Source organism: Chenopodium album, chromosome 19 (assembly GCF_948465745.1).
Source record: "Chenopodium album chromosome 19, dcCheAlbu1.1, whole genome shotgun sequence".
Classification (NCBI taxonomy): Eukaryota; Viridiplantae; Streptophyta; class Magnoliopsida; order Caryophyllales; family Amaranthaceae; genus Chenopodium; species Chenopodium album.
In genome coordinates this window covers 6,878,461-6,903,612 of record NC_137852.1, presented here as the reverse complement: position 1 = coordinate 6,903,612, position 25,152 = coordinate 6,878,461, and the positions used below count along the sequence as shown (strand labels likewise).

Here is a 25,152-nt window from a genome sequence, read left to right as displayed (position 1 = left end):
TAGAACGGTAATATAATACATATGAGTAAGGTGTAAATCACTAATTAGTCACTACAAAAAATCATTAAATTTATATATAATAATTATAATACTAATAAATACGTACATTACAAAATATTACTTGCTTGTTTTCGGTATTACACCCTACTAATAAACTAAAGTTATATAATTGATTTAATCGTCCAAAATACAAATTCCAACATATATGTAAGCCGGATTTTCTAAATCTTCACAAACTTGAACTTAATAGAATAGGAGTCACCAACATATATTTGCACCATTTGTTAGATGACTAGTCGTCTAGTCACTAGCTATACTTCATCTCCATTTTGCTCGCCATGCACCTACACGTAAAATAGAATTAAATAATAGAACTAAATAATAGAAAAATAATTTAACTAAATAATAGAACTAAATCAAGGAAACTTAAAGCACAAAAATTGCAGTATTTCCAATGACAGAGGAACTGGAACGAAAACCTTAATAAAAGTAAAGCAATCTTGAGAGGTCTTTCTCTAGCCTGGAGCCTTTAGAAAAGCAAAGTCCGATTTAAGAGACATACCAGGGACCTCACACCTTTGCACCAAGGTCTTAACAATATAGTACCCCTGACCCCTGTTCGAACACTAAGCAAATCAAGACCTGGGCTTGACATCCTTCAGGACTCAGGAAAATAGCCCAGACATTCACTCACTCTCACTCTCCACACACACACACACACACACACACACACACACACACCTCTTCAATAAGAAAAAGCAACATGGTGTAAAATTCAGAAGAGGATAACACTGATGAAATTGCCAAAATGTCCTAACTTTAAGTTCAAACCCATCATCTTTAAAAAAAATAAAATTGCATCACTCTAATATGCACAGGACACACATGACCTCTCAAGTCTTTATACTTAATGTTCTTCTCACTTCCAAACATAATTCTGAAGACATATGAGTTAAAAAGCAAAAGCAAAACAAATTTCCAGTGAAGAATATTCCAGTGAAGACAAACAAATCCTCATACAGAAACAACAAAGCAGAACAAATTTCCAGTGAAGAATATTCTGAATACTTACTCATTAGATGGTCAGTTAATCAGTTTTTCAAGGGTCAGACCTCCATCTGAGGAGTATACAGGACACCAATTTAAGGAAGTTTCAGAAATCAACACCGACAACATTTAGGAGTAAGAAAAAAAAAAGCAGAAGTTTTGTATTGCTGCCTGGAACCTTTATTTAATAAAATCAAGCCTGCTTTCTGCCATATCCTTGTGTGTGTGTTTTTTTTGTGATTGATCCGGGTTGAAAGCTAGTCCATTTCAAATAAAAAGCAGCAGCAAACAAAAGCTAGACAGAATTAGTAGAAAATAATATATGTTATCTGATTGATTGATTGTGGCTCCAGATTTAGAAGATTGCCCATTTTGGTCAACAAGAAGATGTGGCGCACTAGATGCATCCTTTGGAGCTGAGCCGATGGAATTGCAAAATCAGGAATGACAAGATTGATCCCGGGGTTATCATCTCGAAGTTGAGTCAAAATTGCAGTTGTTACACTTGGTGCTAGTTGTTGTACTAATTGAGCTTGCATATTTTCTAAGAATTCCACTGGGAATATGAAATCTGACTTGTTTTCCTTTTTCTTCAAATCTGACTTTTTCACACCTTTTCCTAGTAGGCGTACCCGGCTTTTGCGCTTAGGTTCTGGAATCACTTTGGAATAAAGGTCCTTAGAGTTACTACCATCTTCATGTTGGGAAGACTCCAAAGCATCCATTTTAGCCTATATTAGGAAAATAAAGCCACCTGCTTATTATTTATCAAAACTAAACAAATATAACATAAATCTAACACGTTAACTCACAATATTCTCTGCTACTTTTCATGGTTGGTAAGGTATGTCCTTCCCTCTGTTCTCTTTCTTGACTCCTTATAGACCCTTGCTTGAGAAGGCTCTTTCTTATCAGGATTGATAGGCGTGTCGCGTACCTAACAAAGATAACCTAACAAGACCACTACTATGTAGAAGGGCAAGCAAGGGTCGGATCCCAAGAGACTATGGTTTAACTAATTAAATAGACTCAAGCAAATACTAAGCAAGTAACCAAATCAAACAAATGAGGATCAATAACTAAAGAACTAATTAAAGCGATTAAACTAAATAATATGATAAATCAATGCTACAAACATCCAAGATCAAGCATCACCACGAATACAATTAATGCAATAGTCGTTCTACCCCTAACATATAATTCAATTGATTAATGAGGAAAAGTAATCCCTATATAATACCAATGGTCTCTCCCGAGTTATCAATGGCTTCTCTAATCACAATCAAGCCTACTTCCGTGGAATCATGCAAATTAAAGACTTTGAGCACATTACTCTAACTTCCTAATCATCCGTTCACCTACTTCCGTGATGAACTTCAAACCCTTAATTGATTTATTCAAACCCGTCAAAACCCAACTCCCGTTGTGATTAAAACAATGGATTAATAACAATACTAATTATCCCTAATCTAATATTGGCATGAGCACAATCAATTAAGCATATCAATTGCAATTATCATTAAAGAATTTAAAGAATTAAATCATGCATTAATCATATTCGGGTTCCGCTAGATCTTGGAACAAGGAAACTACTCACACATATTAATGAAAACAATAATGATAATCAATAAAGAAAACATAATTAACAATAATAAAATAAGAGAATTGAGAGAAGAAATCAATACTTGGAATTAATTATGAAATCTTGAATCTTGAAAACAAACCCTAGGAAATAATATGGAAGAACGTAATACCCAAAAAGAAGTCTAAAAATAATATCTGAACAATGAATAAAAAGTGATCCAATAAAAGACTATCTAAAACCTATTTATATCCTAGCATAAAACTAGGTATTTTTATCTAAATAGGACTCTCAAACGCCACCAAAACGAGCTGCCACAAGTGGGTTGTGGCACGAGGAAAACGGCCACAACCAGGCTGTGGAACGGGCTGTCCTTGCCTCTTCCTTGCTCCAATATCGACGCCCACAACCAGGTTGTGGCCAACATATTGCACGCCACAACCGAGCTGTGGAGCAGGCTGCCAAAATGCTCCATCGATGCTCCATTGGTGCTAGAAACGCTCCATATGAAGAACTATCTCACGCTCAGAATAAATTCCACGCAAATCGAGCCCTAATCCTATAAAAACAAAAGCAAACATACCGAGAAGAGCAATATCGAAATAGGAAGAATAATAGCTCAAAAAGATTAGGAAAATGAAGAAAACACAATAAAATATGACCAAATATCACATATAAAATCATGTATAATATCGTGTTATCAAATTCCCCCAAGCTAAACCTTTGCTCGTCCTCGAGTAAAGCAATGAATAAATAAATCAATACTTCACCCCAAAATTAATCAAAATCAAGAACAACCAATTCAAGGTAAATCTAACAATTATGCTTCAAAATCAACCAATCTCATCCATCCAATCACTCATCCTCCCTAACAATTGTCAAATAGAGCAAACCACAAGAGCATATAGAATTCAAGACTAGTGCTCACACACTTGACTCTCATTTATGTGGCGAGTAAAAGATGTACTCGATCGCTCTCCATCCCAATCCCATCATGTGAACGATGCCCTCCCAACTCACGCACTCGTGTGTTTAAAAAGACATACACTCAACCTAATAGTCGACTCGGAATATGTCAAGTCATTCCTTGCATTGATAAGTAACTACTTTCACATTCACACAACTCTATGCACAAAGGTCGGAAGGTCTTTAAAGCTTGTAATGTAAGGTTAGGGTAATGGGTAGGAAATATTTGGGAAAATGTGAGAGAAAAGCTATGCTAAAAGGGAGCCAAATCCTAACAAAATCAAAGTCAAAAATAAATAATGACCAATCATCTCCAACATACTCAACTCCACCAAAAGCCACCAAATATATAACTCCAAACATATCAAACAATCCCAACACTTACAAATTTCACTCATAAAAATATAATAATGTAACACTTGAACGAATAACAAACTTTAACTCTCAAATTTGAAATTTTTCATTGAAACTCAAATTTTTTCTTACTCAAATTTCTCATTTTTTCACTTTTTTTTCTTGAACTTTGTTTTTTTTTTATCAACATCATGCTTTATTTTTTCTCAAAAGATTTAACTTCCATAATCATCAAAAATAAACCACAATCAAGAATAAACAACTTCTCATAACCACCCAAATTGTGCAAAAAATAAGCACACTACAAACTCCCTTACCTCACTCACTAATAGCTCCCCCAAGCTAAGCTTGGGACTAGTAACCAATGGGGCAGAATCAGCTTGTAATGTGGCTAAATAAACAATAAAAAGGTACAAGCAACAACATGGGTAGCAAGAAGGGAACAAATATATCTAATATCGTCTGAAGGCCACCTAATAGAATGAACGCCTTCGTCCTCCTCAATGTGCATAATAATGAGTCGTAAAACACTACTTATAGTCACAAACCAATACTCAAATTCATTGACATACCAGGAACTAACACACATTCCTCACCAAATCAACTAGTCAAGCACTATATTCACAAGCAGTTGGGCAAAATTGACGCATGTTAAGGCATCCAAGCAATCAAATATCAAATCATGGCTAACTTATCCACAATACTCATCATCATATACCAAGAATCAAAACAATTTTAAGTATGGGGCACAGGGAAGCATGATTTACAATTCATTGGGATAATAAAACCCTCCTCCACGCTAAACTTCACATTGTCCTCAATGTGAACATATATAGAATAAGAACAAGCAAGGAAAAAAAAAACCAGGCCCTACTGGCAGAGGCGGGATCATACCTAAGGGCGGAGCTGGGACCGCCCTCAAAATAACGTCGCATCATAACCCCAAACTAAAAAGAAAATAAATGAATAAATAAATAAATAAAGTGAAAATAAAATAAATAAAAAAAACGGAATGGGTTGCCTCCCATTTAGCGCTTGTTTAAGGTCTTTAGCTCGACCTCCTCTAGTAGCTCAACCCGGATCACCACCATGCAGAGAGGATACTCTACGGTCTTGTCTGTAAATATGTCCACCTCTATAGGACTCCTTCACGCAAGAATTGATATGAATTGTATCCGAACTCATTTTGATGTAGCTAAAGTCATCATGTGTTGAAATGTCGTCCTCCTTTCTCCCAAGATTTCTATTAGATATACTCTTATCAACCAAAGGGTTAGTAGCATCAATACTCAAACAAGTACCACTATCAAAAGTAAAATTATGGTCATTGAAAAGTTTAAACACAACTTGTTTATCCCGAGCTCTAATGGTCACTTGTCCTTTAGGAACATCTATTAAAGCCTGACTTGTAGCAAGAAAGGGGCGACCAAAGATAAGTGGGATCTTATGGTCTTCTTTCATATCCACTACAACAAAGTCAGCAGGAAAAACAAATTCACCAATCCCAACTAATACATCTTCAACTACACCCTTAGGAAGTCTAACAGTTCTATCAGCCATATGAAGAGATATATGAGAGGGTTTAAGGTTTTTCAAACCTAATTTGTCATACACTGAAGAAGGCATTAAGTTAACACTAGCACCTAGATCACACAAGACCCTATCAAAATATGTTTCGTTTATCATACAAGGGATAGTAAAACTACCAGGGTCATGCAATTTAGGTGGTAAGCTATCATGTAAAAGATCAGGACATTTCTCCTTTACTACTAAACCTTCTAATTTCTTATCATTATGATTATGATCTAGAATTCCTTTCACAAAATTTGCAAATTGAGGCATTTGAGTTACAAGATCGGAAAAAGGAATGGTAGCATATACCTTCTTTAGAGTCTCAGAATACTTCCCAAAATGCTTATCGAGCACGGCTTTTGATAACCTTTGCGGGAAAGGCATCGGCTCCTCATATGCTTGTGGAGCAACATACTTGTGACCTTCTCTCTCATGCTTCTCTGTTCTTGACTCCACATTGCATACTTTCTCTTCTAGTCCTCCTGTAGTTGATTCAACACTCTTCACGAAAATTGCATTGCATTGTTTCGTCTGGACTTTTGCTTGATCTTGAAGAGTTGTTAGATGACTCACTTGCTGTGAAAGTTGAGAAAGATGAGTTTCTATCCTCTTATTTTGAGCAACGAGCAATTGGATCGAGTTTTCATAATATTCGTTCTGCTTTGCTTGTAACTCAAATTGCTTTGAAATAAGCTCTTGTTGTTGTTGTTGGGAAGTAGCAAAAGTCTCCATTATGGATTCAATATTTGAAGATTGAGGTGGTGGTTGGTGTATGGGATGATGATTGAAAGGTGCCCATGCTTGAAAAGCGGGTGGTGGTAGAGGATTTGCTATAGCTTGAGTGTTCTTGTATGAGAACCCTTGATGATTTCTCCACCCTTCATCAAATGGCCTTGTGGAGGTCGTGGTATAAATAGCATTAGCTTGCTCAATCGTCATTCCATCATAATTGGGTTGACACTCCCGTGCAGTATGGCCTTGCAATCCACACATCTGACAAGTTTCCATCGAGGGTCGAGGGGACTCAACTTGGAGTTGATTGACTTTATGAGTTAGTGCCTGCACAGAACTAGTCAACATGGTTAGAGCATCAACATCATGTTTATTACCTATGTTGATAGCGTTTCGTCCCCTTGGATGGTAATTATCATTAGCCGCCATCTTCTCAATCAAATCCTTCGCATCGGTTGGGTTCTTAGTCATGATGGAACCTCCAGACGCAGCATCAATGTATATGCGAAACTCATGGGTCAAACCATTATAGAACGTTTGGATCAACATCCACTCTGGAATACCATGGTGAGGGCATTGTCTTTGCAATCGTTTAAATCTTCTCCATGCCTCATATAGGGATTCGTCATTGGATTGATGGAAAGTAGATAGCTCGTTCCTTAATTTTGCGGTTTTCTCTTGCCCCAAGAATTTGACTAGAAAAGCCTTGGCAAGCTTGTCCCACGTATCAAAAGAACCAATACCTTCATCTCGTAACCACTCCCTGGCTCTATCCCGTAGTGAAAAAGGGAAAAGGCGTAGTCTAATAGCATCATCAGTGACACCATTGAGCTTCATGGTGTCACACTTCTCCAAGAAACTATCAATGTGAGTCACAGGACAATCATTCGGTAAACCCGCAAAAGAGTCATTGGAAATGAACTGTATGAATTGGGGTTTCAACTCAAAACTTTGAGCGGTGACAGGTGGTCTTACAATACTAGAGAGGAATCCAGTTGTTGTATCCGGAATACCATACTCCAAAAGAGATTTTGTTCCTGGATCAACCATGTCTCTTGTATTTCGATTTTCCTCCTTTTACCTCTTTGTCTTATTGCAGTAGCTTCGATCTCAGAATCAAAAGGTGTTAAATCATCTGAACCTGAACTTCGAGTTTGCATGCAACAAAGAAACTAAAACGGAAGATCAAAGAAACAAGGAACAATAGCCGAAGCAACAAAATAAATGCTTAGTAAAAACGAATCACAAATAATTAGTATAAAACCGTTAGTCCCCGGCAACGGCGCCAAAATTTGATAGGCGTGTCGCGTACCTAACAAAGATAACCTAACAAGACCACTACTATGTAGAAGGGCAAGCAAGGGTCGGATCCCAAGAGACTATGGTTTAACTAATTAAATAGACTCAAGCAAATACTAAGCAAGTAACCAAATCAAACAAATGAGGATCAATAACTAAAGAACTAATTAAAGCGATTAAACTAAATAATATGATAAATCAATGCTACAAACATCCAAGATCAAGCATCACCACGAATACAATTAATGCAATAGTCGTTCTACCCCTAACATATAATTCAATTGATTAATGAGGAAAAGTAATCCCTATATAATACCAATGGTCTCTCCCGAGTTATCAATGGCTTCTCTAATCACAATCAAGCCTACTTCCGTGGAATCATGCAAATTAAAGACTTTGAGCACATTACTCTAACTTCCTAATCATCCGTTCACCTACTTCCGTGATGAACTTCAAACCCTTAATTGATTTATTCAAACCCGTCAAAACCCAACTCCCGTTGTGATTAAAACAATGGATTAATAACAATACTAATTATCCCTAATCTAATATTGGCATGAGCACAATCAATTAAGCATATCAATTGCAATTATCATTAAAGAATTTAAAGAATTAAATCATGCATTAATCATATTCGGGTTCCGCTAGATCTTGGAACAAGGAAACTACTCACACATATTAATGAAAACAATAATGATAATCAATAAAGAAAACATAATTAACAATAATAAAATAAGAGAATTGAGAGAAGAAATCAATACTTGGAATTAATTATGAAATCTTGAATCTTGAAAACAAACCCTAGGAAATAATATGGAAGAACGTAATACCCAAAAAGAAGTCTAAAAATAATATCTGAACAATGAATAAAAAGTGATCCAATAAAAGACTATCTAAAACCTATTTATATCCTAGCATAAAACTAGGTATTTTTATCTAAATAGGACTCTCAAACGCCACCAAAACGAGCTGCCACAAGTGGGTTGTGGCACGAGGAAAACGGCCACAACCAGGCTGTGGAACGGGCTGTCCTTGCCTCTTCCTTGCTCCAATATCGACGCCCACAACCAGGTTGTGGCCAACATATTGCACGCCACAACCGAGCTGTGGAGCAGGCTGCCAAAATGCTCCATCGATGCTCCATTGGTGCTAGAAACGCTCCATATGAAGAACTATCTCACGCTCAGAATAAATTCCACGCAAATCGAGCCCTAATCCTATAAAAACAAAAGCAAACATACCGAGAAGAGCAATATCGAAATAGGAAGAATAATAGCTCAAAAAGATTAGGAAAATGAAGAAAACACAATAAAATATGACCAAATATCACATATAAAATCATGTATAATATCGTGTTATCAAGGATCTTGTTGTTGCTGTGAAACATTATAGATAAAATAGAAGTGATTACAAATAATTAAAGGCCAGAGGTGAAAGCCTCATGTAGTACATGTAATTATTGTGAAATAAAGATTATAATGATAATAAAATTGTCTAGAAATGAGATGAATTATTTTACCAACTCATGGCGTAAAATTGCATATTCATCTACTCCCCGTTCATATTCATCTACTCCATTTGGCAAACATCCACCACTCTTTAGTTCCACTATCCATACCTTACGGTAAGAATTAAGAGGGTTATTTTACTTAATTTTTACAATAAAAACATTTAATCAATTCACTAAGAACCATGAGTCACTATAATCAATTAGAAAGAACGAATTAAATCTGCTTTACAACCACCAGGAAGAAAGAGGACTAGTCTAAAAATCAACTTCTGCTCCACAATTTAAATTGTAGTCATGACATCACATGAGTTGTGATACATAAAAGCGTTCTCAGACATACATTTCCCTGAGAAATATATATTTTATTTGAAAATAAAAATATATCATAAATCATCAACAAACTACCAATATACTCTAACAAACAAAGTTGCCAGAACCATAACAGAAACCAAAACAAACAAACCATATCTGTAGAACATTTTCCTAAACCACTCCTGATTTTTCCTAGTTTATACGGGCATCACAAAATCAGTTCTATGCTAAATATCATACAACAGGTCCTTAATAGCCATTTATGGTCTTCTGAGAAATATATTACAGTAGCAATTAAGTATTAGATCTTTAAACTAGTGTCTTTATATTGTCAAGGACAACTTTATCAAGTAATTGGTAATCAGTAGGGCTAGGTGCAACACTAAATAACCAAGGTGCAACACCTGATACACTAAGACTTTGTATAATCCCCATAATAATGCATTTTCATTTTTAAACCTTATTAACAAGTTTGCCTATCAATTAGTATGAGTTAAAGCTTGTTTTATTGCTAACTAAAGATACTATACAATGGCAGGCATCAGGGTAATCAATATATTATTTGACTAATTAAAATTCTTAATTTAAATTTGAAAGGCACAAGTGATTAAAGTGAACAATCAACACCCCAACACCCCATAAAGAATATTCTTACTTGAACATTTAAATCTATTCAAATTAAACGCGTTTAAAATACTCAACAACAAATAATAAAATGAAAGAAAGGAGTATCAAACTTGTATTCATACAAATTTATGACCCACTTTACATCAATCTATTAACAATGAAAAAGAATTGAGATATTAAAAAGAAGCAAGTGTAATTAGCAAGGAAAGTTCTTAAACAAATAATATTGGGGGAGAGCCCATATCATATATAGTAGAAAGCAAGTAATTTCTCAAAATCCAACTAAGTTATTGAATGATGAAAACATTTTTAAGTCATGAAGCACAATCGTAAGTTTATTACTACAAATAATGAACAAGATCAGATTTGCGTAGGCTATTTTCATTGCAACCGTAATTTTAGTGATTATATATTTATATTCTTACTTTTTATTTGAAATTTCAATATTTCAACAGATGGCATGTGCATCATCGGCCAAATTTAAAAGTAGTATGTATGCAAAATTGCAAATGCAACTGTATCCATAACCATTTCAATGTAAGCATTGTGCAATTATGAGCAAAATATTGTCACAAATATTTTACACTATCAAAATCAAATGTCAATATATATAAAATTACGTGTATTTACGTTTATTTAACATTCTGAAGTTCCAATTTGTCATGTTCCAATAGCACTTTATTTTAGTTCTTTATCTTAATTATCAATTGGTAGTCTAGAGCAAACTATGAAACCAAACCATAAAATAAAATAAATAAACAAGCCAAAAAAATCACAAACTTCTCCTAGTAACAAAAATACTCGTGATTTTTCTATTTAAAGGAAGATTTTAGCTCAACAAAATCAAAATACCCTATTCAAACCACCTTTCAGACAAGTGAAAACATTGAAATTCAACCAGATTTCTCATCAATTTCAGAAATTCAGCTAAATTAAAAGAAACCTAATAGAATCATCAAAACCCCAATTCAGATTACTCTCCAAACAATTCAAATATCAAAGATTAACAATTAAAATCTGACATACCCACAATGGAATAAAGAAAAAGTAGACAAAATAAAGAAAACCCCAGGAACAAACTGGAGCAATATTCAGTTTAAATTATCCATTTATATGAAATTCCCCCCAAAAAAATCCATTACACTCAAAAACAAAAACGAAATATTCAATTAACAATCTCAAAAACGAAAATTTGTTGTATACCTTAAATAGAAATTCGACCAATCAGCTCAATGAAGGGACATGCAAGATGAAATTCGACCGCCTGAGTGCCGCTATCAGCCACCACCGTCGTCTGAGTGCCGCCTTAATCTACTTCTTGAGTGCCGCCTTAGTCTACTTCCTGAGTGCCGATTTCTTTGCTTTTTTTCTTGTTAGAATTTTTGAGTACTTTTTTTTAAAGTAATTTTCCTCTCAGAATTTGGTGGAAAAATGGAGAATTGGGGAAAACTGAAGAATTGGGGAAAACATGAAGAATTGGGGGAAAACATGAAGGATTGGGGAAAATGGGTGTGAGAAAATGGGTGTAAACTAGCTGTAAGGGTGTACACTGTGAGAAAATGGGTGTGAGTACTTTTCCATTTTTCTTTTCATTTTTTTTAAAGCCTTGGGAAAACACGTGTAATAGAGGGAAATGGGTGTGAGTACTTTTCATTTTTTCCATTTATTTTTCATTTTTCTTCAAAATATTTGGGCAAAGAAATAGAGGGAATTCTTGAAATTTTTCGCGCCCTTCTAAAATTTTCATTATACCGTTGCATCAGCTCCCTTGTTTTGTTGAAACAGATAGGCTATTGCAACGGTTCTTTAAAGCCGTGGCATTAGCTCTACCTTTAAGAAAATTAGTGTTAAAACCGTGGCATTAGCCTACTCTATTGCAACGGAAATTAAAATACCGTTGTAATAGCCTATAATAGGCCGTTACATTAAGTCAAAAATGTAGTAGTGAAGTTATTTCTCCATAAAAGGGTTGCACGTCTGTGCCAAAAAGTGGCACGTCCGTGCAAGGCTCTGCTCGTTCGTACCAAGTGATGCACGTCCGTGCAAGGTCAGGGGTTGAGTGAAAACCCAACTAAGCCATGGTTGATTGACTTGAGATTTATTCATGTTCTACTTTGGATTGATAGTTGTATCTGCTTGAATTGATATATTTTTGCATGTGTATTTTGGTGGCCACTTTATGCTTATGTGTTCATTCCCTTACTCACATTGAAAAATGGGGTTTGGTAGTGAGTCATTTCTTGTGCAATTAGATTATGGCTCTTTCATGACTATGGATACTTTGTTTCAATGAATAGGATGCTTTAGAGTCATAATTTAGGACACAAATCCCAATTATTTGTGCCTTAAGCTTTCTCGGACCGATCGAAAGAAAAACTCAAGTTAGAAATCCACTTCCTATCATTGAGACTTTGTTTCTTATTATGTTAGTTGTTTGGTCTAGGAAATTCTTAGTGTTGTGGCTTTGAAATAAAGCAACATTGAGTTCTGATCCCATTCTATCACCCATGTGCGTTCATGATTTATAACTTATTATAATTAACACTTGTCAGTGATTCCCTTAGTCTTTGTGGAAAAATGACCCTTACTTACCATTATGCTTAGGTTAGTGCTTAGTTAGGTAGTTTGACTTTAGGGTGTTTGCCCAACGACCAAATATCCCTTCTGTCATTAGGCAAGGAAAAATAAACATCGTGCACACTAATCTAAAAAATAATTAGGTTTTTCTACATTATAAACTACCCTCTAACTTTTCGTTTTCTACGATGTGCCCCCCTTTTTTAGAAATCTACATTGTAACCTTAAAGTATATTTACCTTCTATAAGGTAACCTTGCCGTTAACAAATTCTGTTAGTGGGGCCTACTCACCACTTAATAATAATTTTTTATCGATTTGCGTGTTGGAAATGGTTCTCTTAAAGGTTTTGGGGGCTATTTTGGTCCTAAAGGAACTAAATTGAGCTCAGATTTAGCAAAAAATAACACAAATGCCTCGTTTTGCATATTTAGAATTGTCTCGATTTGCGTGTTTATGTATTTAATACGCAAAACAAGACATTTGCGTCAATTTTTTTTTGTCAAATCTGAGTCAATTTGGACCTTTAAGTGCCAAAATAGCCCCCATAACCTTTAACGGAACCATTTCTAATACGCAAATCGATAAAAAAATATTATTAAGTGGTGAGTGGGATTCACTAACGAAATTTGTTAACAACAATATAATGGCAAGGTTAACATATAAAAATTAAATGTATTTTGAGGTTACAATGTAGATTTCTCAAAAAGAGGGGGCACATCGTAGAAAATGAAAAGTTAGAGGGTTATAATGTAGCAAAACCCAAAATAATTTCTTATACAAAGTATTAAAATTCTTACCAGGTACAAAATAAATTTTTCATAAATCCAATTCAAATACACTTTACTATAAGCAATTTGAATTTTATTTTTTCTTTCTTGGTTCTCTACGTGTTATTCATCCCATAATTATATCTCAATCCTTACACAACAGTTGGAATTTCTTCTTTGAATTAGTTGTAGTTTCCCATTTTTTTGCTCTCCATTTTACTCATTTACTCTAAAAATCAATAGCTATTTTTAGTTGAATTACTAAATTGAGTAAAAATACAGTTACATTTCTTTGAAAATCACACTGTAGTCTTAGCCATGCATCCATTCTAAAACATTCCGCAAATAAACGTATGGTAGAGAATCACTCATCTCATTTTTCCCGATGCCTTTATATACCCCCATCCTAATTCTTTATCCCACAAACAAAAAAAAAATTGAATTTTCTTACCTTAATATCATCTCATTTATTAAATAAAAATTACAAGAAAAAAAAGTAGAAAATATAAAAATAATAGTGTTATTCTTCTTCAACTTTTCGTATACAATTTGATCATTTAGAATAAATTCAATGGCGTCTTATTTCCTAAAGATCACCGCTATTCTTTATGTAATACTCATTATCTTTTTTTTTCCCCTTGTTAATGATCTAATTAGTTACTTCTTCTTTGTATATACTAATTTCTTTCTTTTTTTTTTGTCGACTTTATGCAGATTGCAATAACAGTTACCGAAGCAACATTTTTTCTTCCAGCCATATTAGGAGGGGGCCTCCATCATGGAGGTAAGGATTACTGAAATATGTTTAATTACTTTACTTAATTACTTGTTACTCTACTCATTTATTTTCCCTTGAATTTTAATTTGCAAGTAGGTTTAAATGGAAATTATGAATTCAGTTTAAAAAAAATTGTAATTTATAAGGTCCTATAAGATTTAGTTATATTATTTACTGTGTATTACAAACATTTATATTGATTTTAGGTGATTTTAACACACTAAATCTTTGTTCTTTTTTTTCAAGGTCAATTTGGTGGCAACTTTCGCTTCAATCACCAATTAGGAGGGGGATTCAATGCAGGTGGAAGTAAGGAAGTTTCTGGCGGAGCTGGAGGGGGAGGCGGATTTGGAGGCAATGCACAATTTGGAAGCAATGCTAATTTTGACAAGCAAATTGGAGGTGGATTTGGAGGCGGATTTGGAGGCCAAGGGACACCGCAAGGTAATGCACAATTTGGAGCTAATGCTAATTTTGACAAACATATTGGAGGTGGATTTGGAGGCGGATTTGGAGGTAATGCACAATTAGAAGGAAATGCTAATTTTGACAAACATATTGGAGGGGGGTTCGGAGGCAACGGAAAATCGCAAGTTGATGTACAATCAGGAGGTAATGCCCAATTGGGAGGCAATGCTAATTTTGACAAACATATTGGGGGTGGATTCGGAGGCAACGGAAAATCGCAAGTTAATGTACAATCAGGAGGTAATGCACAATTAGGAGGAAATGTACAATCAGGAGGTAATGCACAATTAGGAGGCAATGCTAATTTTGAGAAACATATCGGGGGTAATGTAGGAGTCAACACAGGTGGAAATGTACAATCAGGAGTTAATGTACAATCAGGAGGAAATGTTCAATCAGGAGGCAATGCTAAATTTGAGAAACATATTGGAGGTAATGTAGGAGTTAACACAGGTGGAAATGTACAATCAGGAGGTAATGCACAATTAAGAGGAAATGTACAATCAAGAGGTAATGCACAATTAGGAGGCAATGCTAATTTTGAGAAACATATTGGGGGAAATGTAGGAGTCAACACAGGTGGAAATGTACAATCAGGAGGTAATGTACAATCAGGAGGAAATGTTCAATCAGGAGGCAATGCTAAATTTGAGAAACATATTGGAGGTAATGTAGGAGTTAACACAGGTGGAAATATACAATCAGGAGGCAATGCACAATTAGGAGGAAATGTACAATCAGGAGGTAATGCACAATTAGGAGGCAATGCTAATTTTGAGAAACATATTGGGGGTAATGTAGGAGTCAACACAGGTGGAAATGTACAATCAGGAGTTAATGTACAATCAGGAGGAAATGTTCAATCAGGAGGCAATGCTAAATTTGAGAAACATATTGGAGGTAATGTAGGAGTTAACACAGGTGGAAATGTACAATCAGGAGGTAATGCACAATTAAGAGGAAATGTACAATCAAGAGGTAATGCACAATTAGGAGGCAATGCTAATTTTGAGAAACATATTGGGGGAAATGTAGGAGTCAACACAGGTGGAAATGTACAATCAGGAGGTAATGTACAATCAGGAGGAAATGTTCAATCAGGAGGCAATGCTAAATTTGAGAAACATATTGGAGGTAATGTAGGAGTTAACACAGGTGGAAATATACAATCAGGAGGCAATGCACAATTAGGAGGAAATGTACAATCAGGAGGTAATGCACAATTAGGAGGCAATGCTAATTTTGAGAAACATATTGGGGGTAATGTAGGAGTCAACACAAGTGGAAATGTATAATCAGGAGGTAATGTACAATCAGGAGGAAATGTTCAATCAGGAGGCAATGCTAAATTTGAGAAACATATTGGAGGTAATGTAGGAGTCAACACAGGTGGAAATGTACAATCAGGAGGTAATGCACAATTGGGAGGAAATGTACAATCAGGAGGTAATGCACAATTAGGAGGCAATGCTAATTTTGAGAAACATATTGGAGGTAATGTAGGAGTCAACACAGGTGGAAATTTACAATCAGGAGGTAATGTACAATCAGGAGGAAATGTTCAATCAGGAGGCAATGCTAAATTTGAGAAACATATTGGAGGTAATGTAGGAGTCAACACAGGTGAAAATGTACAATCAGGAGGTAACGTACAATCAGGTGGCAATGCTAAATTTGAGAAACATATTGGAGGTAATGTTGGAGTCAACGTAGGTGGAAATGTACAATCAGGAGGTAATGTACAATCAGGAGGAAATGTACAATCAGAAGGCAATGCTAAATTTGAGAAACATATTGGAGGTAATGTAGGAGTCAACACAGGTGGAAATGTACAATCAGGAGGTAATGTACAATCAGGAGTAAATGTACAATTAGGAGGTAATGCACAATTAGGAGGCAATGCTAATTTTGAGAAACATATTGGAGGCAATGTAGGAGTCAACACTGGTGGAAATGTAAGAGGTTCAAGTGAAGGAAATATGGATAAAAATATTGAAGGTTCTGTAGGCTCTAACTATGGTGTAAATGGTGGAGGCTCAAACCAAGAAAAAAGCCAAGGTAAATCACATTTGGGTAGCAACGTTAACAATGATAAACAAAGTGGAGGATCTACAACCTCCAATAATGGTGTGAATGATAAACAAAGTGGAGGATCTACAAGCCAAGACATTGGTAAAGGATCAAACCAAAATACTAAATCTGGAGCTAAGCAGTCATCAAAAAATTCCTCAGGCAAAGAGTCAACTGATCAATCTTCTACAACAAAGACAGGTTAATCTTCAATCTATTATATCTTTATCATATACTATTAGTCATTAATTTGGAAACTAATTATAATACGAAATATAACCAATTTTATACACCAGGGAATAAAGCTAGTGAATCTTCTGGAAAAACTTCAGGCAACAATAGTAACGAATCTTCGAACACTGCTGAACAAGGATCAAGTAATAAAGGAGGCACATCCTCAGAAGATTCATCAACAAAATCTTCAAAGAAAGGAGCAAATGAATCAACCGGACAAACCTATAACCAAGGTTCAGAAAAATCTTCGACAAAAGGATTAAACCAATCTTCGACAAAAGGATCAACTTCAAAGTCTTCCAACCAAGCCACGGGACACTATTCGGGAGCAACCCAAGCCTCTGGTAAATCTTTAACTCAAAGATCAAAGCATTCTTCTAGTGCAACTCATTTCTCTAGTCACGAATCGAGATCATCAAGCCATTCATCACACAGTTCTTCTTCAAATTCTTCTTCAAATTCTTCGAGCAATTTATCCTCGGGAAAATGCACATGTCAAGATTCAACTAGCCCGTCGGCTGCCCAAACATCTAGAAAACTATTAGTTAAAGCTGAATAGATTCAAATACAATAAATGGGGTATATAATTGTATTATATACCTCTGCTCACTATTTACAATTAACTTGCATTGTTGGTTGCATGCACCAATAATTACGTTGAATCCTACATTCTAATAACCTAGAGTTTGGAATAATATTTTGGACATTGTCATTTCGTTCAATATATTTAAGCTACTATTTTATGATTCAATAAATTTACATTTTTTGTAATATTGGTTCATTCATTTATATCGATTGTCTTATTCTTAATTTATACAGTATATGTATTAAAAATTTGTTCAAAGTATATCAATTATTATCTAGTACTCCCTCCGTCCATTATTGATAGTCTCTTATGACTAATTTTAAGTCCTAAAATGATAGTTCCATTTGTTTTTTTTTTTTTTTTTTTGCAAAAACCAAACATAGTCACATTGCCTTGTGACTCGATGCCGTACTCTTAAGATTGGTGCACGTAGTCTCCCTATTGTCCTATTGAATGGGATCGGAGATACCAATAATGATGTTGGAATGCTACGTACAACCCCCAAAAAACAGTTGGGGAGCCTTCTTTCAAATAACGGTTTTTGAAAGTAATAATATTCCTCATTGTCAAACCTAAGATAAATTGAGGGTTATGAATCTCATGTTATTCTCATAAATTTTCAATAAACAATATAACAAATAAATTTAGACATTTTTTTTACCATCATAAATATTACGAGTAGGTCTTAAGACTCTCAACGCATTACCCTTGGAGGTAATACTAACATCAAAACCACTATTATACATGTCGTATGATTTTAAATTTAGTTGCCGAACATTATACGGAATGGATGTATAGTTATGTACTTTATTACATTTCTAAGCTTGTCTTGTTCTATGTTAATTATTGAACAATATTAGCTTAGGAGAGCCACAATGTGCTACTACTATGGGATAGTATATCTATTCTCTAAAGTTTTTTTTTTAAGCTTATTGAATTGAGTGTTTGATTATCGTATCTGTTTTATTATTTGTTAAAACGAAAGAAGACCAATTAATGTAGATCACATTGTAAGAGTAGTCATGAACTCATTATATATATTAATCTTTTCTCCCTAAAGCTAAGCTAGATAATTACGTGCAAGAAAATTAGAGGAATGTATTCCTAAGACTATGTATCTTTGTTGACATTGTAGCACAGCACAATAAATGAATCAAGTAGTTGTTTGTTAAAATTTGTGTCTTCTCAATTGGTTAATGCAATAAAGAGTACTCCTTCAATTAATAGATTGGTAAAAGGTAGGAGCAAACCAAATGATAATGGTCCACTTAATTACCAAGTACTAATAGATTTATATGCACGCAATAACACTTCGTATTATTAAGTGGTAGAATAATACGAGTGTTTCACATGAACATAGGAGGACAATTGTGGGGCATTTTTCTCTCTCTTAATGGTACAGTGTTATATTTAATGTTTCATTATGCATGTAGTGGTACTTTTTGTCATCAAATTTTCCACCACTGTTTTTTCTCACATTCCCATTATTCACTTAAATGCCATTCTATTTGTTTCATTGGCACATAAGTCCTATGCGTCAATACTTCTCTAGAATAAGGATAATTTGTAAATTACCACCCAAAGAGGGGACCTGTTTTGAAATTACCACCCATTAAAAATTTTATTTTAAATTACCACCCATTAAATAAAAAAAGTTTTCAGATTACCACCTTTTTGGAATTACGATGGAATCTCCGTTTGAGAGCCCCACCATATTAACTTCCCTTCTTTTTTTTCTTCTTACCCCTCGATCTAACCTTTTGAAGCGTCCCTCATCAAATCCTTCCCTCATCACTTTTTCCTTCTTCCTTCCATTAATTTTCTGTCTAATTTCCAACAACCCCTAAAAACCCTAACTTATCCTTTTTCTGCAAATTGAATTGATTATTGTACTTACATGTACTGTTGATGCTGATAAATTGCGAAAATTCAGCAGAAATTGGCGAAAAACCCCCAATTTAAATACCCCCAATCAGCAGAAATCTACAATTATTCAACAAAATTGGACACCATCAAGTTGAATTAGCAGAAATCTAACAAAAACGCCTAATTAATTTCAGACAGGTAGCCTAATTGCAAAAAAAACCCCAATTTAATTTCCCCAAGAACCCTAATTTCCTAAGTTAGCAAAAAACCCAAAATTATGAAGCAGTGGATTCATACCTTAGATGCAAATTGAGAGTCTGAACTTCACTGGATAAATTCTTCACACAATTACTGCTGAAATTTGAGAAATTTTGGCTGAAATTAGGGCAAAAATTGTGAATAGAAGTTGGAGACTTTAAAAAAAAAACCGGGGAGGAAAACGGTCAGAAGAGGCAATGTAGCCATTATTAGCCGTTGGGTAGGGCCTTCAAACGCAGATTCCACCGGAATTCCAAAAAAGGTGGTAATCTGAAAACTTTTTTAATTTTATGGGTGGTAATTTAAAATAAAATTTTTAACGGGTGGTAATTTCAAAACAGTTCCCCTTTTTGGGTGGTAATTTACAAATTAACCATAGAATAATATACTCTAAGAAAATTATAAGATTATCCAACTATTTCGCAACTGATTATAAATGATGTCGGTTTATTCGTTCCTTAGTTATGCATTCATTTTAGGGGTGAGCAAACCGGGTACCCGGTCAAAATTTTAGTACCCGGACTTGGAATTGGTTGGAACCGGGTCCTAAAATTCGGAACCGGAATTGGAATTGGTTTAACTGGGTCCTAAATTTTAGGAATTGGAATTGGAACCACCGGGTACCGATTCCGGTTCCGAGTACCCACTTATGTATGTAAATGTTAAAATATAATACAAATTATAATTCTTATTTTAGTTAGTATCATTATTAGTGTTTAATACTTATATTTATATATGCATTAAGCTATTTGTATTCATGTTAGGTATTAATAATACTTTTTTTATTGTACAAATTAGATACATTTAACATATTTTTATTACTACCTCCGTTAATTATTATATGCAACTTTCGAATATTTTATATCTCACAAATAATACCTCAAAGTTGCACATAATAATTAACGGAGGTAGTATTTAAAATTTATTTAGTTTACTATATATTGGGTAACCGGGTACCCAACCGGTTCCGGGTCCAAAAAGTTGAGAATTGGAATTGGAATTGGTTATAACCGGGTCCTTAATTTATTACCCGGAATTGGAACCACCGGGTCCAATCTCGGTTCCGGACCCGCCGGTTCCTAACCAGTTCCGGTTCCAATTCCGGGTACCCGGAATTTTTGCTCACCCCTAATTCATTTTACATAAAAGGAAATACACGGTGCCGTGAAATTAAAGAGGGCAACTCTAGCCTTTTTGTTCAACCGACTATCTTGTCTATCTATTAGTCAAACACTCATACTAGACTTATATATTCCGTAGCATTTAAAGACTGTAAAAAAGAAGGCTTCAATCTCGTGGTTGTTGTACCTACTGTGCATGATACTAACCTCGTAGCAGATTAATTCCAATTAACCTTATAAACACGATTTTTAAGTATTTTATGATAGAATAATATGATCCTCATCTCATTAAACCCTAATATGTTTCGCATATCTCATCACCTAAATATAACCCAAATCGATCAAACATGATATGAAGATTGTGGACACCAAACAACATACGAAGTATTTTCCATATAGAAAGCACTTATTTAACATCCAAAATATCCAATTGTTGTACACGTACCAAATTGATGCCTGACATACACCGACGCAGATTGAGAGAAGTTAAATCTGTGTCAGACACACACACACACAAAATCTATAGTGATATATAATTATACTACTATGTTATTATAGCTTGTGTAACTGTATTTTACATTTTCATCATCATACACGTGTCCGTAATTTTGAAATTATCGTAATAATTTTGTGTTCATACTCATCAAGTCATATTCGTACTAGATCTCATGTATCCTAGCTTGCCACCTCTAATCAATACAAACAAAGAAAGAAACCACAACAAGTCTAAACACACCAATTCCCTCAAGAATAACATACAAACTTGTAACACCCCAACCTCCTACAATCCTAGTAGTGTCCTCTTGTTAATAAATCTTTAGTGGTTGGTTGTTAAAACTTCAAATCCATCTTATAAAGTCCAAAGAAAATGAAATAAGCCGCCTTACATTCACAAAATTAAATCATCAACCCACAAATCATTTAAATGTGACGAACTATTTTCAAAAAATACAAACTTCCTAGCTCCCATCTGTTTTTTGCTCCATCATATTCATTACTAGCAAACTGATTTAGTTGAGATTACATTTAATGTTTGGTTGATGTGTCACTTGTAGAAAATTCAGATACTACTTACCATAATAAATTTCTTACTATAACTATATTTCATGTTATAAATACAAGATCCCTTCACTTGTATTTTCTTCATCTATAATACGTACAATACAAAACAATACAACTTAATATCTCTCTTTGAAACTATTTTTGTAATATTAAAATGGAGTTTCGTCAATTATCAATCCTCGCCATCTTTTCTGTAAGTTCATCACACTAAGCTACGTGCTTTTCACCTTCCTTTTACGGAGTCTTATTCTATTTTAAGCACTTTAAATTAGTTTTGTTAGCACCTACTTTCGCAATAGTATATTAATATTTTGGTCGAACTTTATTGAAAATCTATCATAGTTGAGATTATTATGATCTGGAGTTATTCTAATCTTGGAATATTTTAAATAGAACTTCTTAAAGTTCATTTACTCGCACAACCTTAATTTTTTAGGCTATTAAATTAATATTTAATATTTCATACTTTCGTTTTTCTTTTATTTTCAGATTGCTTTGATGGTTAGTGAGGCAGCTCTACCACCTGAAATTTATTGGAAGAAAATGCTGCCAAATACTGAGATGCCAAAGGCTGTCAAGAATTCATTGCCTAAGCCTGGTATGGGTTTGCTGGTCTCATCATTAAACCTAGTAATTTTTTTATACCACGTATTTGCATTTCTTGAGTGATAAAATGTCTATTATGTATCCGGGTATACTACCTATATTACTTAACTATAAGTACTATGTTACTTCTAATTATTTATCATAATAAATTTGGATTAAAGAAGTGGATGGAATTAATGAGTTATTTAAAGAGGAAAGAGACAGAACTAGCTAGACAAGCTAGTAATATGGTAAAAACTTAAGTTACAATATTTTCAAATTAATCACGATATATGGTAGAGTATGACACGTCCGATTAATAGAACTAGAACTACACTAACAGGTAAAGCTAGACTAATTCCTATATTTGTATGTAGGAAGGTAAGATGTCATTATAAGCCAAATCACATGACAAATTAATACTCCGTAATATATTACAAATAATTAGTACGGTACATATAGTTATGTGGGTACTTATTAAATCGTTTCTATACATAGTTTATAAATTTTAATTTGTTAATAATATGACTATTATTGACGATTAAATAAATCATCGATCAAAGTTCTTGTTGACAAATATAAAGGCCAAATTCGAACACTTAACAAGAAGTATCAAATTATTCAATCAACACTACTATTAAATTGTGCTATATCTTGGACTACTTGTTTTGAGATCCCGGCCACACTAAGGGCTTGTTCTCATTAACTGAACTGAACTAAACTGTACTGAACTGAACTGAAATGAATACTTTATAAGAGAAGGAAATTAGGAGTTGGACTGAACTGAACTGAGCTGATGAATTTCAACATACGAGAACAGGCCCTAAATAGTGTATGCTCTCACTTTCGCCATATTGGTTCAACTGATCTAAAATTGTCTTATGTCAAAGGAAATTATGTAATTATTGTACATCATGTAATAATTTATCATTTTGACTTATACACTTGTCAAAGTACAATTTTGACTATACTGTTCATATCACCCAGTTTTAGATTCCTAATAATAAAAGTTACTTCTAAATTATAAATGTATTTATTATGATTTTTTTATTTGAATTGTAGAATGGATGGAAGAGGAAAGCACATCAGTAAATGTAGGGAAAGGTGGGGTCCACGTCAACACAAGATCCAAACAAGGAGGAACCGCAGTGAATGTTGGGCCTCATAAAGGAGTCAATGTAAACACAGGAAAGCCCAATGGTCACACAAATGTAAATGTTGGCCCAAAAAGTGGTGTTGGGGTCCACACAGATAAGCCCAATGGAGGGCACACTGATGTCCATGTCGGCCCAAAAGGTGGAGTTGGGGTCCACGCTGGAAAGCCCGGAAAAGGGGCAAATGTTGGAGTTGGCAAAGGAGGAGTAACTGTTAGAGCAGGCCCGAAAAAGAAGCCCGTTTATGTTGGAGTACATCCAGGCCCAAACCCGTTTAACTACAATTATGCAGCTTCTGAGGCCCAACTTCATGATGATCCAACTAAAGCTTTATTTTTCTTAGAGAAAGACATGAAAGTTGGACAATCAATGAATGTGCATTTCACAAGGAGTACTAATGCAGCCACCTTCTTGCCAAGGGAAGAGGCGAAATCGTTGCCTTTTTCTTCTAGTGAAACCTCGGCGATTCTAAAGGAGTTCTCGGTTCAGCCTAACTCAGATGAAGCTAAGGTTATCCAAGAGACAATTAAAGGGTGTGAGGAGAAAGGCATCCAAGGTGAACAAAAGTATTGTGCAACTTCTTTGGAATCTTTGGTGGATTACGCGAAAAACTCTCTAGGGAAGAATGTTAAGGCCATGTCTACTGAGTCCAAAACTATTGATGACAAGGTCCAAAAGTATACTATTACCGCGGTGAAAAAGGTGGCCAATGACAATGAGGCCGCAGTGTGCCACAAGCAAAAGTATGCCTATGCCGTGTTCTATTGCCACAAGACTAAGGATACATCTGCATATACGGTGTCCTTGATGGGCGCGGATGGATCTAAGGCTAAGGCAATGGCTGTGTGCCATAAGGATACGAGTGCTTGGAACCCGAAACACTTGGCTTTCCAAGCTCTTAATGTGAAGCCAGGAAGTGTTCCTATTTGCCACTTCTTGCCAGAGGATCACATTGTATGGGTTCCCAACAACTAGACTTATGACAAATTAGTTTATTTTCAAATGGAGGCTTGAATAGTTATACTTTGTGTATTTTAAATTGGCTACAGTTGGTTGTTGTATGTGTTGTCTGTGTACTACATTACATGCATCATTACATGCATACTTAGTTTTATATTGAATAATTAAGATGCATTTGTTATATGAACATAGAATACTGTATTAATATTAATTACCTCCTAAACTTTTATAAATTTCATTTTGTTGCTTGAATGATATATGTAGATTTTAGAATTGAATATCATTATAAAACTTCAAACGATACAAATTACATATGATTTTGTCGTCATAAATTTCTGAACTATAGACTTCGCATAGCATTTTATAGCAAATATATCTTCTTTTTTTTTGTGTGAAAGCGTTTATATTTAGTTAGCTATGTAACAACAAGTCAACAATATTGTTTTTTCTTTTAAACAAGCAAGTAGAAATCTAGAAAAATGCTTGCCAATATTTATGCCATTTCCCCTATTAATATTTTATGAGTTTCCCTTCCGTAAAGAAATGATTTCCTTTGGTTCCTTTCTAAATATAAATTCTTACCATATAAAGTTATCCTCCAATATATAATTAATTATTTATAGAATAATACATTTTTCGCATTTCCTTAACCATGCATTCATT

At 34.6% G+C, this 25,152-nt stretch overlaps 2 protein-coding genes and 1 non-coding gene across 3 annotated transcripts; 2 read left to right on the top strand and 1 right to left on the bottom strand.

Moving 5' to 3' along the window:
* Positions 1-5,020: 5,020 nt before the first annotated feature.
* LOC145593913 (uncharacterized) lies at positions 5,021-7,303 on the bottom strand. The gene is made up of 2 exons (XM_081650273.1): positions 5,297-7,303; positions 5,021-5,206 (listed from the first exon to the last, which is right to left on the bottom strand). The coding sequence occupies exons 1-2, from the start codon at positions 7,301-7,303 to the stop codon at positions 5,021-5,023; spliced, it is 2,193 nt and encodes a 730-aa protein (XP_081506399.1).
* LOC145596382 (small nucleolar RNA R71) lies at positions 6,813-6,919 on the top strand. Its single transcript, XR_014103222.1, has one exon. It is a non-coding gene; the product is annotated as a small nucleolar RNA R71 (small nucleolar RNA).
* A 14,529-nt stretch (positions 7,304-21,832) lies between the features above and the next one.
* LOC145595594 (BURP domain protein RD22-like) lies at positions 21,833-24,741 on the top strand. Its single transcript, XM_081652011.1, has 3 exons — positions 21,833-21,983; positions 22,280-22,388; positions 23,438-24,741. Exons 1-3 carry the CDS (start codon positions 21,945-21,947, stop codon positions 24,502-24,504), a joined length of 1,215 nt encoding a protein of 404 aa, XP_081508137.1. The 5' UTR covers positions 21,833-21,944; the 3' UTR covers positions 24,505-24,741.
* Positions 24,742-25,152: the final 411 nt, after the last annotated feature.

Coding starts and splice junctions, on each gene's coding strand:
- LOC145593913 (XM_081650273.1), bottom strand. CDS start 7,303: ATGGTTGATCCAGGAACAAAATCTCTTTTGGAGTATGGTATTCCGGAT. Junction 5,207..5,296: donor TTAGAGCTCGGGATAAACAA/GTTGTGTTTAAA, acceptor TTGGTTGATAAG/AGTATATCTAATAGAAATCT.
- LOC145595594 (XM_081652011.1), top strand. CDS start 21,945: ATGGAGTTTCGTCAATTATCAATCCTCGCCATCTTTTCT. Junction 21,984..22,279: donor CAATCCTCGCCATCTTTTCT/GTAAGTTCATCA, acceptor TTTTATTTTCAG/ATTGCTTTGATGGTTAGTGA. Junction 22,389..23,437: donor GAATTCATTGCCTAAGCCTG/GTATGGGTTTGC, acceptor TTTGAATTGTAG/AATGGATGGAAGAGGAAAGC.